Raw genomic sequence first — 15,088 nt, 5'->3', positions numbered from 1 at the left:
AAGTGGCGTGTGGCTTATGTGATAGAGTACTTGCCTTGAGCTAAAGAGCTCAAGGACAGCACCCGAGTCCCATGACCAACAAAAAAAAAGGAAAAGAAAGGAAAGAAAAGGAGTAATACAAGTGTACATGAGACCTATACAATGCCCTTGTTCTCATTTTATTCATTCATCTAAATGTTCTTTTTTTTTTTTTTTGGGTCCGGTCATGGGGCCTGAACTCTGGCCTGGGCGCTGTCCCTCAGCTCTTCAGCTCAAGGCTAGCGCTCTACCACTTGAGCCACAGCGCCACTTCCGGCTTTTTTCTTTTTGCTTATGTGGTGCTGAGTAATTGAACCCAGGGCCTCAGGCATGCAAGGCAAGCACTCTACCACTGAGCCACCTTCCCAGCCCCTATCTAAGTGTTCTTATGTCTGGGAAAATAGTATTCTTAGCAAAAAAAAGTGTCTGATTTTTATGATTCTGTTTATTTTTCTGTCACCAAATATAATAAGTTATGTGACATGAGATTTGCTGGGCATGTCATTTTTCAATTAAATGCCAAGTAATTTCTTTCACAACCATCCATGGTTGTTTATAAATGTGGGGCTTTTACAATTTCTGACTTATTATTGCATACTAATTTCATAATGAAATCCACTTCACTAGCCTACCATCTTTACTGAAAATCAAGGTTATTCTTGCCAGGATTATGTCAGATGAAGTGGTAGATGCAAAAATGAATCAGACAGAGCCTGGGCTTTCAGGCAACACAGAATCCTCTTGGCACAATAGGCATGTATGTAATTAATTAGATTAAAGCCTGATACATTCTGTCTTACAAGTACAACTTATTTTGGAAAGCTAGATGAAAGGACAGTTCCATAAGCCAGTGGCTTTGATGCTGGTCAGAAAACATAACATAAGATATGATATTTGCTTAATATATAAATATGTATGTCATTGTCAACCAGATAGAATGTAGAGGCTAGAGATGTGGGTTTCAACCTCGGAAGAAGTAACTACATACATAGAGAGAAAATGTTTCCTAATTTTACTTAAAGAGATTTAACATTATTGTGCCACTGTACTGAAATTTTTTACTTTTAGCTTTCTACTATAACTTAGTATTATCATTTTCCTTTTGACAAACAGTAGCACATATCTGTAATCCCAGTACTCAGGAGGATAGGGCAGGAGAATCAGACTTTTGAAGTCACCCTGAGCTGTAGAGGAAGACCCTAGGGAGGAGGGAGGGAGGGAGAGAGGGAGGGAGGGAGGGAGGAAGGAAGGAAGGAAGGAAGGAAGGAAGGAAGGAAGGAAGGAAGGAAGGAAGGAAGGAAGGAAGGAAGGAAGGGCATAATGTGCACACCAGGCAGTAGTAATAGGAGGACCATAAATAGGACCATAAGCTTAAAGACTACCTAGGCTACATACTCAACTCTGTGTCAAAATAGTAAATTAATTTTCTTAATCTTTGGGAGTTCATGAGACATGTTTTATTTTATTTTCTGTCTTCTGAATTCAGGATTTGGGGATAAGGTATATCATTTTCTTCTTTTCTTTGCTATTTTCAACTGATATAGTAATAGAAATGTGTGTGAATTTTTTTTATGTTGGAAAAGAGTATTTATAGTAAACTGCATTTTCAGAAAAGGCATGGAAACAACATAGGCCAACTGTAGCTCTTTTTCTTAGGTTTGTTGTAGCATAAAACTACTAGTGATGGGAAATTCGGGGGGGATTTATTTCCAGGACAGATTTTAAAAGAAAACAAGAAAAACCTTTGCACTGTTGACAGCGTCACCAAATGGCTTTCTGACAGGGACAATGTGTTTTTATTTGCTGCAAAGAAGTTCGCTGTGGTTATATCCACTGAGGATTGAGATTTGTTCATTGGATCTGGCAGGATGAATTGTAAGTCCTTACATAGTTGGTTAAAGCAAATGCTTCTGCTGTTCCTTAGTCAGGAGATTGTATTGAGTCCAGCTGAGTTTATTGGAGTCACTTAGAATTCTTAGTCATTTTTCTGTTCCACAATTCATTTTACACTTCCCAGGCAAGTTTGCTGTGGGTAGAACAGTCTTCCTGTATGTTTTCTAGCATTTTCCTTCACATGATATTGCTGAAATAACTATTTTAATGCTGTGAGTGCTTGCTCTATTCATCCTATACAAATGAACTTAAGAAGTGAGCCTTGAGAAGCAAGCATATGGTATGAGGCACAAACATAGAGGTTCTACTTACACCTTCAGGACCACTGCATTTGTCTGAGTACGTGCTGCACAACTGACACTAACTTTCAAAATTTGTACCTTATCTGACTGCTAAGCCATATCCATTAGAGTCTATCATGTAAATTTGTGTCTTTATTAAAAAACCTGGAATTTCTGATTCAATAAAACACTTGCAAAATGAACAGTTGTATCACAACCCCCAAAATACGTTCATGTCTTATATAAACAATTTGGCATTAGTGAATATAGCATTTTAGAACTTAGGAAACATGTAAAGTAGCTAGTTGATATTTACATCTTTTGTAAAGCCAAGGGAAAACTGTTATTTGGGACAGTTTTATAAATTTACTGATAAATTTTCTATCTTTAGCAAGATGTAAAACACATCAATGGTTTCTTAGGTACATGATGTAGATGCTTTAAACTCTCAAACAATTTTTTATAAGTCATATAAGATGCTGTGAAAATATTTATGTCTTCTTTTGCTTTTTCTTATCTAAACACTAAACTAAAGTTCTAAGGTCAATGAAAGCAAATGTTAATAAATATTTATTGTCTTTGATGGAGTAATGAGCAAGAAGCAAAGAGGGGAAAAGTAAAACCAAAGTAAGCTCTGCTCTCTTCCAGCTGTCTTAATTAATCACATGGGACTGCCTAGCCAAGCATGAGTTTACTTGTATGAGGATTTAACCTAAAAGTATCTTATTATCTTGTTATCAAACCGCAATGTTAGTTTTTTAAACATGGTATGAAAGCTATTTTCTTAAGTCTCCGTTCCTAGATTTTCTTTTCCTCCTCTTCCATTCCTCCTCTCTCCCCTCAGTCTTGTGAAAGAAAATTAAGCTGAACAGCTGAGCTATGCTCATTTTGTTCTTCTTAGTGTTTGTGATCTTTGCTAAATCAGTCCCTACATCTATCCAATGAGGATAATAATGATTGCTCTTGTAACATTTAAGTGAGATTAGCACAGTCTGTTTTTGTTATTCGTAGTATTTACATTTTATAAAGTCATAGGCATCACTGAATTAACTTATACTGAACCACTACGGAACCAAATACTCCTTGTTTCTGGATGATATACAAGATTAAGTTCCTGTGGACCTTTGATCTCAACATTTTTAACACCAATCATTATGCACTCTTGCTTGCTGTGTGTTTCAGGTATATCCTTAACTCATTATCATTGAATTCACAGGCACAGCACAATAACTCCTGCCTGTGTAAAGCTTATCTAACTTACCTATTTTGTTCATAAGGTATATTCCAGCCTTCTTGTGCTTAGGAACATGAGACCTCATCAGCATTGTGTTTGATGGCCACTCCAGTGAAATAACCAAGAAAAAAACCCACAAAAATGCGAAAGGCAAAAGCAAAACAAAAGGCCATGAAAACAAATAGACCAACAAAACAAATAAACCATGAAAAGGACCCTTAGTTACAGCATGGAAGCTAAAACAAGAAAGCAGAGCATCACCTCATTTGACCCCAGCTGGAAACAGTGCACATCAGGTGACGCAGAATGTTCCCTACTTTGCACATGCCCATGAGTGACTGTGAAAACGCCATGAACATTAGATTTGGGGTCAAAAATAAATTTAATCAAGTAGGAAATTTTGAATCTTTAAATAATAAAGACAAATAGACCTCGTAAATAGTCTTTCAAAACACAATAGGAATCTCAGAACAAATTTGAGGAATAAAAGTTCTTCTGGATAGCATTTGACTAATAATTCTGTGCACAGAATATTTTGTTAATAAAGTCACAAATAAAGTATTTGAAAGTAGCCACAACTTCCTAGCTTATTAAAGAAAACTACTATTGTAAGTCAGCTCTCTGGTCCTCACATTTAAATGCACAGTAGCAAGGAGACTCACTGTAATTTGATGCTTCGCATTTAGTGGTTAACATTGATTTCTGACCTCATTACTGGGGGGAGGGGGGGGAGAACCATTCTTTATGTATTACCAAAATATTATGTTTCTAAATATATAAAATTCATATGGAAATATTCTGATCTTAACAAGTGGTGTAAATGCTGTTCTTGGACCTTTTTGTACCATTTCATGCTGCAGACCATGTACAAATTGACATTTTTCAAGCTGGTTTTGGTTAACTCTTTAATGCTAGAAATTGGAACTTTCCAATGCAATAACTTGTGGAAAATATAGCTGTGCATTATTAGTGTTCTGCTGTTGACAGAGGAATAAATGGAAACCACACACATATCTAGTGACCTATCCTTATAGAACCAAATGGAAAATGACCTTGGTGATCAAAAACTTACCAAGTACACCAGGTATAGAAGCTACTTTATTAGAATAATATTCTTATTATTAAGTTCAGATTACTTTGTTACTTGAAATTACCATATTTTCCCAGCTTAAAAACGCAGGCTGGTAATGAGACCATTTACTTGGACAGGTATTGGTGTCAGTGTGGCTGTTTGGCAGTACAAGCTCTCAGAAATTCCAATTAACCATGTAAATATATTTCATAGCATCACATCTCACTTTATCAGAACTCCTGCTGCCTTTTTATCATTAACATAAATGCAGGTGCAAATAGCACTTATGTACTGTGATAGGAAGCAGTTGGAGACATTTCACTGTGGGACACAACACTTTTAGATTGTGTACATCTGTTCAAATAATGTGTCCAGCCCCAGTGACATGAACATGAAGACGGCAACATCTGCCCCTGAGACCATTTGCCATACAGCAGATGCTTACATCTTTATTCATGCAGATGGCTGGTGTGATGAGCTGAGCAAGGGGTCATTTGACAGGAGTTCGGTTATTATGCAAACCAAGAACAGAGGGTGGGCATTTTTGTCTTAAAAGTGTAATAGTAATAGTAGCAATTTATAAATCTGCTAGCACTCTAGGTAGAGATAATATATGTTCTTGTCTTCAATTAGTTAGCATCAGAACTCTAAAAATATTTACAGAAATTCAAGTAAACAATATTAGAAAGAAAAATTTATGATTACTATGGTTTTGATTAAATATAAGCCAATTGCAGTTTTTAAAAAATTTAAAAATAGTATTTGCTTTTTTTACAAAAGATTACATATTACATCTAATGATATTATTTCATGGGAAAAATATAAATGTAAACAATGTGAACATAATTTATGATATATTCTATGAATTCAATGCAAATTAAGTGACATGTCTCTGAATTATTCCACAAGATTTTTGTCAAGCATTTTATTATTTAATCTGTGTTCCAACATTGCTAGCTGAATATATATTTTTTGTTTGTTTGTGTGTTTGTTTTACCAGTTCTGGAACTCAAGGCTGGGGCACTGTCCCTGACCTTTTGTCCTCAAGACTAGTGCTCTACCACTTGAACCTCAGCTCTACTTTTGACTTTTTGTTAGTTAATTAGAAATAAGAGCCTCATAGACTTTCCTTCCTGGGCTGGATTCAAATCTCAATCCTTAGAACTCAGCCTCCTGAGTAGCTAGGATTAAACATAGCTCACTGGCACCCAGCTGCTGGTAATATTTTAATAATTAAACTTTTATTAGGATAAATTATCTTTTAACTTTATTATCTGTTGATCTATATGATCTATATTGGTCTATATTCCATAGTCTCAAAGAAACAAAGATTATGGTAATAAAAATTGAACAGAGCTGGGCATTGGTGGCTCATGACTGTAACCCTAGCTATTTTGGAGGCTGATATATAAGGCATAGTTCAAAGTCCTTGAGACTCTTATCTCAAAAAAAAAAAAAAAAAGAAGAAGAAGAAGCCACCACAAGGGGAGTTGTGACTCAGGTGGTAGAGTGCAAGCTCAGGGACAGCACTCAGACCCCGAGTTCAAGCCCCAGGACCAGAAAAACAAAGTAAAACCTAACTAAAAGCAAAATATTTCCAGAGTTGATTTTCTGTATGCATGCACACACAGGAACAGGATCATAGGACCTCAGAAAACCTGAGATATAAGTCTCATCTAAATTAGCAGTTCTAAATTTCTTAACTTCAGGACCCTGTCACTCTCTTAAAAATGATGTGGACTCTAAAGACCATTTTTATTTATCTGAAGACCATTCATATTTATTTCTCATCTTAAGTATTAGAATCAGGAAAATATATATTTATGGGTTCATTTTAAAATAATAATCTCACTATATTGTAACATAAATAACCTAGTTTAATGAAATTGTCTGTATTTTCCAAAAGATTAATGAAAAGGCAAACATTAACTTACTTTTTTGTGAATATTTTAAAGTTTCCATTGAAGAAAGTTTTGAGTTTCACATCTGATCTTTCTTTCAATCTGTTATGGTGTTATTTATGCTGAATTATTTCAAGAAAATCCAGCTTTGTTATCTCCAGAAAAGGAGGAATTATTTTATAGAGCTTTCAGATAATTTAGGTCTTTTGCTGATTGGTACAGCAAAATTTGCCATAGAGTAACTTCTTAAATTTAGTTGTATTGTAAAATTTGAAACCATGTCACTATATGTTTTATATTCTGTTACAGGTACTCTGTTTTACACTTAATTAATCATTATATGTGCACTGGTCACATAAAAAGCATCAGTTCACTGACTTATGCAAATCTTCTTTATTTTTTATTATACAATATTTTTTAAATATTGTATACTGTTACTTGAAAATTCATTAAGAGCAACCTAATTTCAGATTGTTCCTATTGTAGTTTTGGGTTTTGTATGATGTGAAAGCAGGTACACATTCAGTGGAAATGTACTTTGATTTTGGATTTTGATTTTTGTTTCCCAAGCTGTTGTCATGAAACTCTTCATTGTTCTCAGGGGCCAGTCAGCCATGAAACCACAATGACCACTTGTGTGCTGCCGCCACGTTACAATATTTGGTAGGTTAGGTGGACCAAATGCATTTTCTACTATGATATTTTCAATTTAAAATGGGTTTCTCAAGACATCGACCTCATTATAGGTCAAAGGGCATCTATATTCAGAAGCTTCAAGTTTCTGGTAGTAAGTTCAAATTTTCCGTTCTCTCAGTTGCCTCTTGCAAGTTTATTTTTACCATTGACAACAAATATGGCCTGAATTTGTTTTCTTGTAATAAAACCTCCACTCATTCACTTGTGAAAGTGTCTGCCAGATACCTAAATATGACTAGGTTCTTCAACATGTTCTATTTCAACATGTGTCTTTCGGATCTTCTTTAAAAATCAAACTACTATTTCAGAGAGAAAGAAAACAGCTAGCACAGCTTTACAACTAAAGAGCATGCTTTTCCTCAAGGCGCTCAAACGAATAGCTGAAGTGTGCTGTGTGAAATGTTTTGTCCCAGAATAGTGAAAAGACAAGGATCAAAATTTAACGTGACAAAAAGTTTGTGCTGCTTTGTTGTAGTTCTGCTGTGAGCATGTGACAGTGACAAATTTGACTGCTTGGATTCTGAAGCTGTGGTAGTTATTACCTCAATTCATGCTGGCGTGGTGAACAATCTTACTCAGTATCTCTTTTACCCTGGCATGCAATAGCTCAGATGTTAACACAGTGGCAAAGTCATTGGCAGTTCAGTGTGGGTATAAAAATAGTGTGCTCCCCAATTTCCATTACTTCAGAAAACCCTGATCTACTCTAATCTTCTGCTGTTAGAGTCAGAAGTCAAAGCCAATAAAGATTAAGGATTACTGATGTATCCAGGTTTGTTCCTGACCTCTGCTTACCATCTTATATGCAATTTGTCTTTTTTGTCTCAGAGAACCACCACCCTACACATACACACACACACACACACACACACACACACACACACACACACACATACACACACACACACACACACACACACACACACTCATCCACTCATACCAAATTCCCAAGATCAGACCATACATCAGAGTCTTGGTGTTTTATCAAGTTCACAGAAAGAGTTAAGACTTGCCATATGTGAGTGGAACCCCAAAATTCTTTTTTCTTTTTCTTTTTTTATCGCTTGTGGAGCTTGAACTCTGGGCCTAGGTGCTGGCCCTGAGCTCTTCAGCTCAAGGAGAGCACTCTATCACTTGAGCCACATTGCCACTTTCGGTTTTTTTTCTGGTGGTTAATTGGAGTAAGAGTCTCTTGGACTTTCCTGCTCGGGCTGGCTTTGAACCACAATCCTTAGATCTTAGCCTCCTGAGTAGCTAGGGTAATAAGTGTGAGCCACCGGCTCCCAGCACCCAAAATTTTTTGAGTATTCTTACACTGTTTCTTCCAGTCATAATGTTCTTCAGTGACCTCAGTTTTTAAAGTAGGAACCTTGAAATTACAAAATTGCCCCTCCCTTTCTATTACTTTTTGTTTTGTTTCATGTTTTTGCTAGTCCTGGAGCTTGAACTCAGGGTCTGGGCACTGTCCCTGAGCTTCTTTTGCTCAAAACTAGAACTCTACCACTTGAATCACAGCACCACTTCTGGCTTTTTCTGTTTATGTGGAACTGAGGAATCAAACTCAGGGCTACATGCATGTTAGGCAAGTACTCTACCACTAAGCTACTTTCCTAGTCTCTTTCTATTACTTTTTAAATCATAAATATTTTTCCTTTAATGTTTGCTCATAAAAAAAAAAAAACAGAAACAAAAACCTGCTTAGGGCACTGGTGGCTCATGCCTGTAATCCTAGCTACTCAAGAGACAGATCTGAGGATCACTGTTCAAAGCCAGCCTGGATAGGAAAGGCTGTGAGATTCATCTCCAGTTAACCATCAGAAAACCAGAAGTGGCCCTATAGCTCAGTAATGGAGCACTAGCCTTCAGTCACAGAGCCCAGGGACAGTGCCCAGGCCCTGAGTTCAAGCCACACAACTGCTCAAAACAAACAAAAACAACAAAAACCCTACTTTGTCAGAGCTTAACAGTATCCTGATGCTAGAGGCATGGCTTAAGTATTAAAGAAACTTTGTAGGCCTAGCAAGCAAAGTCCTAAGTTCAAACTCTAGTACTACCAAGAAAAAGATTTACAAGTGTCATAGAATTTATTGTAAATTTTTTACTTTAAAAATTTATATTCTGGGGCTGGAAAGATGGCTCAATGGTAGAGCGCTTGCCTTGTATGCATGAGGCCCTGGGTTCAATTCCTCAGCACCACATAAGCAAAAATTAAAAAAAATGCCGGAAGTAGTGCTGTGGCTCAAGTGGTAGAGCGCTAGCCTTGAGCTGAAGAGCTGAGGGACAGCGCCCAGGCCCAGAGTTCAGGCCCCACGACTGGACCCCCCCCAAAAAAATTATATTCTGTATGAGCCTAATGGGTTAGGGTGCTACAACTACTTTGTAAATTCAACTTGCCACCCATCCAGCCAGTATAGTGTAGATTTCTAGTAAAACAGGCCATTCATCATCCCCTAAAAAGACACTCTTAATTGGTAAAAAGGTCTTTGTTTTCTCAACACTGGGGTGGATTATGGGGTATTCACCAGCCACTGGAAGACACTGACCCTACAAGGGGATAAATTGCAAAACACTTCGTTTGAAATAGAAGAACAAACAGCCTTTTTACTGCAAAGATCAGGGTTCAGATCCAGCTCTTTGCAGTTTCATGACCCTACAACAAACATGCAATTTCCACATCCATCGATTGGTACAGAAGTATCAAAAATCGGGCCCAAGATTATTATTATATATTTATATATTGTGTTTGCATTTACTAAACAAATATGATATACTGTGAGTGGCAGACACTGGTCTAGGGACTGAGGTCCTGGTAGTGAATAAAGCTAGACTCTGCCTCATGGGAAGAGACAGATAGTAGAATACCATTGAGGTCCTGGTAGTGAATAAAGCTAGACTCTGCCTCATAGGAAGAAACAGATAATAGAATACCATTGTACAGGGGCTGGGAAGGTAGCTCAGTGGTAGAGTGCATGCCTTGCAAGCATGAGGCCCTGGGTTCGATTCCTCAGCACCACATAAACAGAAAAAGCCGCAAGTGGCGCTGTGGCTCCAGTGGTAGAGCGCTAGCCTTGAGCTGAAGAGCTGAGGGACAGCGCCCAGACCCAGAGTTCAGGCCCCATGACAGGCAAAAAAAAAAAAAAAAAGAATACCATTGTACAGGTCAGTGCCTCAAAGGACAGAAGAAAACAGTAAGTGATGACATAGGGTTGAGTAGCTAGTCTTAGACAGGATTGCCAGGAAGGGGTCCCCTGAAAGCTGGGAGCAGTGCAAAGAGACTGGAGAAGAGAGTGGGGTGCAAAAGGGTTAAGAACCCAATCCTCTCAGGAGGCTAAGGTCTGAGGATCCTAGTTCCAGGCCAGCCCAGGCAGAGTCTGTGAAGCCAGAGGTGGAGATGTGACTTATGTGGTAGAACATCTGCCCCTTGGCAGTAAAGCTAAGTAAAGGCATGATTCCCTGAATTCAAGCCCCAGTGCCAGCACAAACAAAAAAGGAATCCTCCATCTCTTTATTCCAAGATATGTATATGCTTTTATTGTTTCAAAACTTGAAGCAGTTGATCATATATTTAGAGTGATAGCTAGTACCTCATCTTCCTTTCTCCATCACAAGAGAGCATTATGTACATGGTATAATGAAACAAAAAAAAAAAAGCAGGGAAAAGAAAAGTACTCATTATCTGACTTATGTAACTGGAACCCCTCTGTACATCACCTTTATAACAACAATAAAAAACTAGGAGGGAAGTTTAGAAGTAGAAAGAAGGGACAGTGAGTCCCATATAATGACCTCCCCTGCCCCAGGCAATGATGAAAGCTGCTGGCAAAGGAGGCAATGGTGGTGGGTGTGGAGACGGTTGAGTGTGCTTTAGAACAATGGAAGGAGCCTGGGTGAGCCCTCACTGAAAGACATCTGGGGATGAAAGTGAATGGATGGTGCCATGGGATTGGAGAAGAATTTTCAAGACAAAATTTTTTTTTAATTTTTTAAAAATTTACTCTTGGCAACATTGTCAAGGGTTACGGTGAGTGGATTTCTTCAGCACTAGTCAGCAGGCAGCGAGAGTGGAGAACACAGGTGGGGGCCAATTGGAGAAAAACTCTGTAGGAAGAAGACAGCAGTGGGTTGAACTTAGCCTGAGCAGCCATGAAACTAGTTCTGCAGCCAGTACATCTACCTAAGCGTACACACAGACAGGCATAGTCACATAGCCACAGGGCTGGGAGAGAACTGGCACTCTGAGCACTCATTTCAACCCTCCTGGGTAAATGGAGAGTGAACTCTTACATATTTCCACAGTCAGATGAGACATACTCCTTTCAACTTGGTTTTGTAGTTGTCATCAAAGGAGAATGAAGAATATTGATGAAGGAGAAGCTAGCAGAATTCAAAGGAAAAAAATTCAAATTGGTCAATAAAGCTTTTAAACCTTAATAAGATTACCTTGATGAGAGCTCAGGTCACAAGCTGATTTATATTCACTGTACCTCAGAATCTGCATCTGAGAGCCTGATCAGCTACTCCAAAGGAAGTGAGGTACTAGTCGGTGCCTGTTACTTTCACTTGCTTCTTTATTTTGCTAAAAAGTATTAGGGTTTCAGTAGTTTGTTCATGTTAAAGAAAGGTGTGTCAGAAGTCACCATCCATAGTGTTAGGGAATGGTAATCAATGAGAAAAATATCTGGTAATATTTGACTTGTAGCCACATGGTCATACTTGACTGCTACAGGCTCATGCCTGTCCAACTTTGTGTGTTTTGAGTGTTTTGACTTATGATTGAATGAAATGTTGCCTTAAAAGCTGAGATATAGGGGCTGGGAAGGTGGCTCAGTGGTAGAGCGCTTGCCTTTCATGCCTGAGGCCCTGGGTTCGATTCCTCAGCACCACATAAGCAAAAAGAAAAAAGCCGTAAGTGGCGCTGTGGCTCAAGTGGTAGAGCGCTAGCCTTGAGCTGAAGAGCTGAGGGACAGCACCCAGACCCAGAGTTCAGGCCCCACGACCGGACCCCTCCCCCCCCCAAAAAAAGCCCAAGTATAGAAAGGCTTGCATGTAAAAGTGAAAAATTACTGAGTGAGGGCAACTCAGAAGTGAAGATCAAGCATCTGTACCAATGGAATGACATTTTTTCGATACTAGGGATTGATTCTGGCACATGCCAGACTCTACCACTGAAATGTGTGTGTGTGTGTGTGTGTGTGTGTGTGTAGCCCTTTTGAAATGATGACATAAAAATAATCTTTGGGGTCTTGTCCATTGCTTTTAGTAATACCACGTGGACTGTGTTGACGTTTTGTGGGGTTTTTAATGCTTTTAGTTCATTAATAATAATGTAGTGTCCAACAGTAAGGAACTTCCATCTTCTGCGTGTCTCGTTGAATTGTTCTAACTGAATGTGTATTGCAGTGCTGAAACCTTATCTGTCTATCTCACTAAGGAAAAGATGTTCTTTACCAGCTGTCAATCTTGTGAGTCATCCCAGATACTGAGCTAGGCAACTGCATGCAGTTGAAATATAAGATTAAAAATGAAGGGCGCTATTTTCATTGGCTGGTAGGACGTTTCTGGTTTCATGAGACAGGTGGATGTTTCTTGGAAGCTCTTTTGCAGTTCACTAAAGCTCTTTTGCAGATGTTTCCAGTAGTCCTGGGGAGAAACAACTGACTCAGCAAATGTCGGAATCTGCTGGGAAGGCAACATGCACAGGTATTTGTCATCTGGATTAAAATGTCAGATGCCTTTGTCATGTTAAAGTTATGATTAAGCTCTAAATTTCAGTGGGAGTTCAAATGCATATTAACAATCCTAGTAATATAACAACAAAAAGAATAGTAAGAGGATGGAGTAAAAACATTTCAGAAGTCTGTCTTGCTTAGTGTCTTGGGAGAGTCACTAGCACTTTGTTTTTATGCTATGTGTCATTCTTACATTTGGGGAAAGATACTGACTTGACTGTTGTATAATGATGAACAAAACTTTGTGCATGCTACTATCTTTGCCAAAAAGATAAACAAGTCAAAAAAGTGTTTTGTATGGTTTTCAACAGTTTTCCATTTGAAGCACTAGAAATCAAAAACAAATTCTCCTAGAAATAAAACTACTAAAAAGAGCTTTAATAATTAAGACGATTGGGGCTGGGAAGATGGCTCAGTGGTAGTGCGCTTCCCTTGCATGCCAGAGGCCCTGGGTTCGATTCCTCAGCACCACATAAGCAAAAAGAAAAAAGCCGAAAATGGCGCTGTGGCTCAAGTGGTAGAGCGCTAGCCTTGAGCTGAAGAACTGAGGGACAGCACCCAGGCCCAGAGTTCAGACCCCACGACCGGACCCAAAAAAATAATAATAATAATAATTAAGACAATGGAAAAATTCATTAAAACAGAATTATCAAAATATATAATTAAATATAAAGCTTTTTAAATTTACTTTTCATTGGGACTCTAATTATATGCCCCCAAAGAATAATTAGTTACTTAATTTAACAAGCCACATTATGGTTTTTTCTTTTATTGCCACTAATATTTAAGGTAATTGCCTTTTAAATTCTTCAACAAAAGCTGCTTGTTTCTTCTTGTTTCATAATACATTTACATATCTCATTTATTCACTTTTATGGACTATAGTTCTCTTTCTGTTGCCCAACTTTTTTTTTTCTGTACTTAAGCTAACTTCACCTCTGTAAGCTTAATGCTTTGTTCAGTGAAATGCTAAATGTACAAGGAAGTACTTTCAAAACTCAGGTTGTACCGGGCTCTAGTGGCTCATGCCTGTAAGCATAGCAGGAACTAATTATCAAAGCTGGAAGAGAAGCTGTAGTTCAACTGATAGAGCCTCTAGCCTTGATCAAAAAATAAAACTCAAGGACAGCACCCAAGCTCCAGTTCAAGCCTTAGTAGGAGCACTAAAAACAAAAACAAAAAAAATCAAAAAAAAAACAACAATAAACCCTTAAGTTGCCCTGCCTCTACCCTCTGTAGCAGCCCAAGTGTTCCCACTCCTGAATTCCTGAATTGAGAAATCATAAGTTCTTGTGCCCTCAGTCCTCCAGAGATAAAACCAGTGTCCCAACCCCACCCTACATACCTTCTCTCACAGGGTCCCTGATACTTGGCTTCCTTCCCCCCTTTCTCTCTCTCTCTATCTGTCTATCTCTCTCTTTCTGTCTCTCTCTCTCTCTTCTCTATCTCTCTCTCCTCTCTGTCTCTGCAAAGATTGGCACCTCTGTTGTATGTAAATAAAAGTTAAGAGTCCCCACAAAACACAGCTTTAAAATGCAGAAATGTTAACTCCTATTCTCACTGCAGGGCTCATCTAATTAACACTTAGTCATTGCCACCCAGGCCTACAGTTGAGAGATCCTGACAGGTTGGATAAGATGGTGGGCATGGCTGACCTCTGCCAAAGACTGCGATCATTATTAACAAGTAGCAGCCATTTCTTCTCCCTTTCTCGCATTTCTCTCTCTCTCTTTCTCTCTCTCTCTCTCTCTCTCTCTCTCTCACACACACACACACACACACACACACACACGAAAGAAAGAGAGAAAGACAGAAGGAAAACATAGGTTTAAAGATTCTCATCCATACCATGAGCATTCAAGTTCTGTGTCCTTTTTTTTTAAATCCACTGAAAATAAATGTCAGATTTCATAATGTGCATTGAGCATGTATCTGGCACCTTCATGCATATTTTTCTCATCTAATTCTGATGTGACCTTTATAGCCAGATCCTGTTGCCCATTTTGTAGGTGACAGCATGCAGGCACAGAGAATGACTTGCTAAGGTCACAAGTGCATGACAGAGACAGGCACTGAAACCACAAGTATCAGACCCTAATCCCTCCTTGGGGCTGTGAAGGAGGCCCTGACTCAGTACTCATGAGCTGTGAGAGGGGTGGAAAGGGCCTATGGAGTCAGAGGGCATGACCTAGGTTCCAGTACCTTTGCCTCCCAGCCTAGAACTCTATATCTGTAAAATAGATTTAACAGTAAGGCCTTACTCT

General features: G+C 38.5%; 1 protein-coding gene across 5 annotated transcripts in view; it reads left to right on the top strand.

Annotated features, from left to right (window-relative positions):
- Znf438 (zinc finger protein 438) overlaps positions 1-15,088 on the top strand; it is a 148,863-nt gene that overhangs the window by 119,807 nt on the left and 13,968 nt on the right. The window contains exon 1 of one of the 5 annotated variants that reach the window (XM_042686256.1): positions 12,717-12,795. The exons of the other annotated variants lie outside the window; for them this stretch is intronic. Coding sequence (XP_042542190.1) covers positions 12,762-12,795 — 34 coding nt within the window. The 5' untranslated portion in view covers positions 12,717-12,761. Of the gene's footprint in view, positions 1-12,716; positions 12,796-15,088 lie in introns of those variants that run through there. 5 annotated transcript variants of the gene reach the window in all.

Source organism: Dipodomys spectabilis, unplaced genomic scaffold, assembly GCF_019054845.1.
Source record: "Dipodomys spectabilis isolate Male_0828 unplaced genomic scaffold, ASM1905484v1 ptg000096l, whole genome shotgun sequence".
In the NCBI taxonomy this organism is placed as follows: domain Eukaryota; kingdom Metazoa; phylum Chordata; class Mammalia; order Rodentia; family Heteromyidae; genus Dipodomys; species Dipodomys spectabilis.
This window is presented reverse-complemented; position numbering and strand designations above follow the sequence as displayed.